Genomic DNA, 615 nt, shown 5'->3' with positions numbered 1-615 from the left:
CCCCGGCCAACCCTATTCATCTGTTCCGCAAAGCACATCAGGGTTTTCCTAGCCTCTGAGCCTTTGTACGTGCTGTTCTCTCTGCCTACGTACCCTTCCCTCTGGCCTGCGGAGTCAACGCCTGCAGACTCCTCAGGGCCGGTCCCGGCTGTGCGCTCCCCGGAGACCCAGGCCCACGGGACCCCCGAGCCGACACGTCACACGCTGCCCCCGTGTTGAGCTTCTAGCTCTGCTCCTAACCGCACTCCCTGCCCCCAGGCTGGCGCACAGTGGGCCACGGCGTCGTGACGGCCTTTCTCCTGGCGTCCACCTCCCACGGAGACACGGTGTGGCACAGAGGGCCGGGCCTCGGGGACAGGCGGATGGACCAGGCAGCCCGTTCCTCATGCCCCCAGCGTGGGACCCCACGGGAGCAGGGCCATCAAGGTGGGTTGGCACCGGCTCCTCCTGGCCTCCCCTCCCCGAGCCCCCTCCTGCTGGCCCGCGGACCCCTGCGGTCCGGGGCTCCCCTCACGGCCCCCCTCTCGGACGGTGTGACCCTAGCTTTCCCAGGACGCGGGAGGAAGAGGCCAGGCACGGGGCCCCCGCGGCGGGCGGCGGGGCCTGGGGCGGGGG

At 70.9% G+C, this 615-nt stretch overlaps 1 protein-coding gene across 2 annotated transcripts in view; it reads left to right on the top strand.

Annotated features, from left to right (window-relative positions):
* The window catches only part of LOC144217097 (uncharacterized), a 68,883-nt gene that overhangs the window by 66,906 nt on the left and 1,362 nt on the right, over nucleotides 1-615 (top strand). For both annotated transcript variants that reach the window (XM_077746599.1, XM_077746598.1), the window contains one exon: nucleotides 259-426. In XM_077746599.1, the coding sequence (XP_077602725.1) occupies nucleotides 259-288 (30 nt within the window). In that variant the 3' untranslated portion in view covers nucleotides 289-426. The remainder of the gene's footprint in view (nucleotides 1-258; nucleotides 427-615) is intronic.

This window comes from Crocuta crocuta, unplaced genomic scaffold (assembly GCF_008692635.1).
Source record: "Crocuta crocuta isolate KB4526 unplaced genomic scaffold, BGI_CrCroc_1.0 scaffold139, whole genome shotgun sequence".
Lineage (NCBI taxonomy): Eukaryota > Metazoa > Chordata > Mammalia > Carnivora > Hyaenidae > Crocuta > Crocuta crocuta.
Note: the sequence above shows the minus strand (reverse complement) of the source record. Positions and strands in the feature narration are given on the sequence as shown.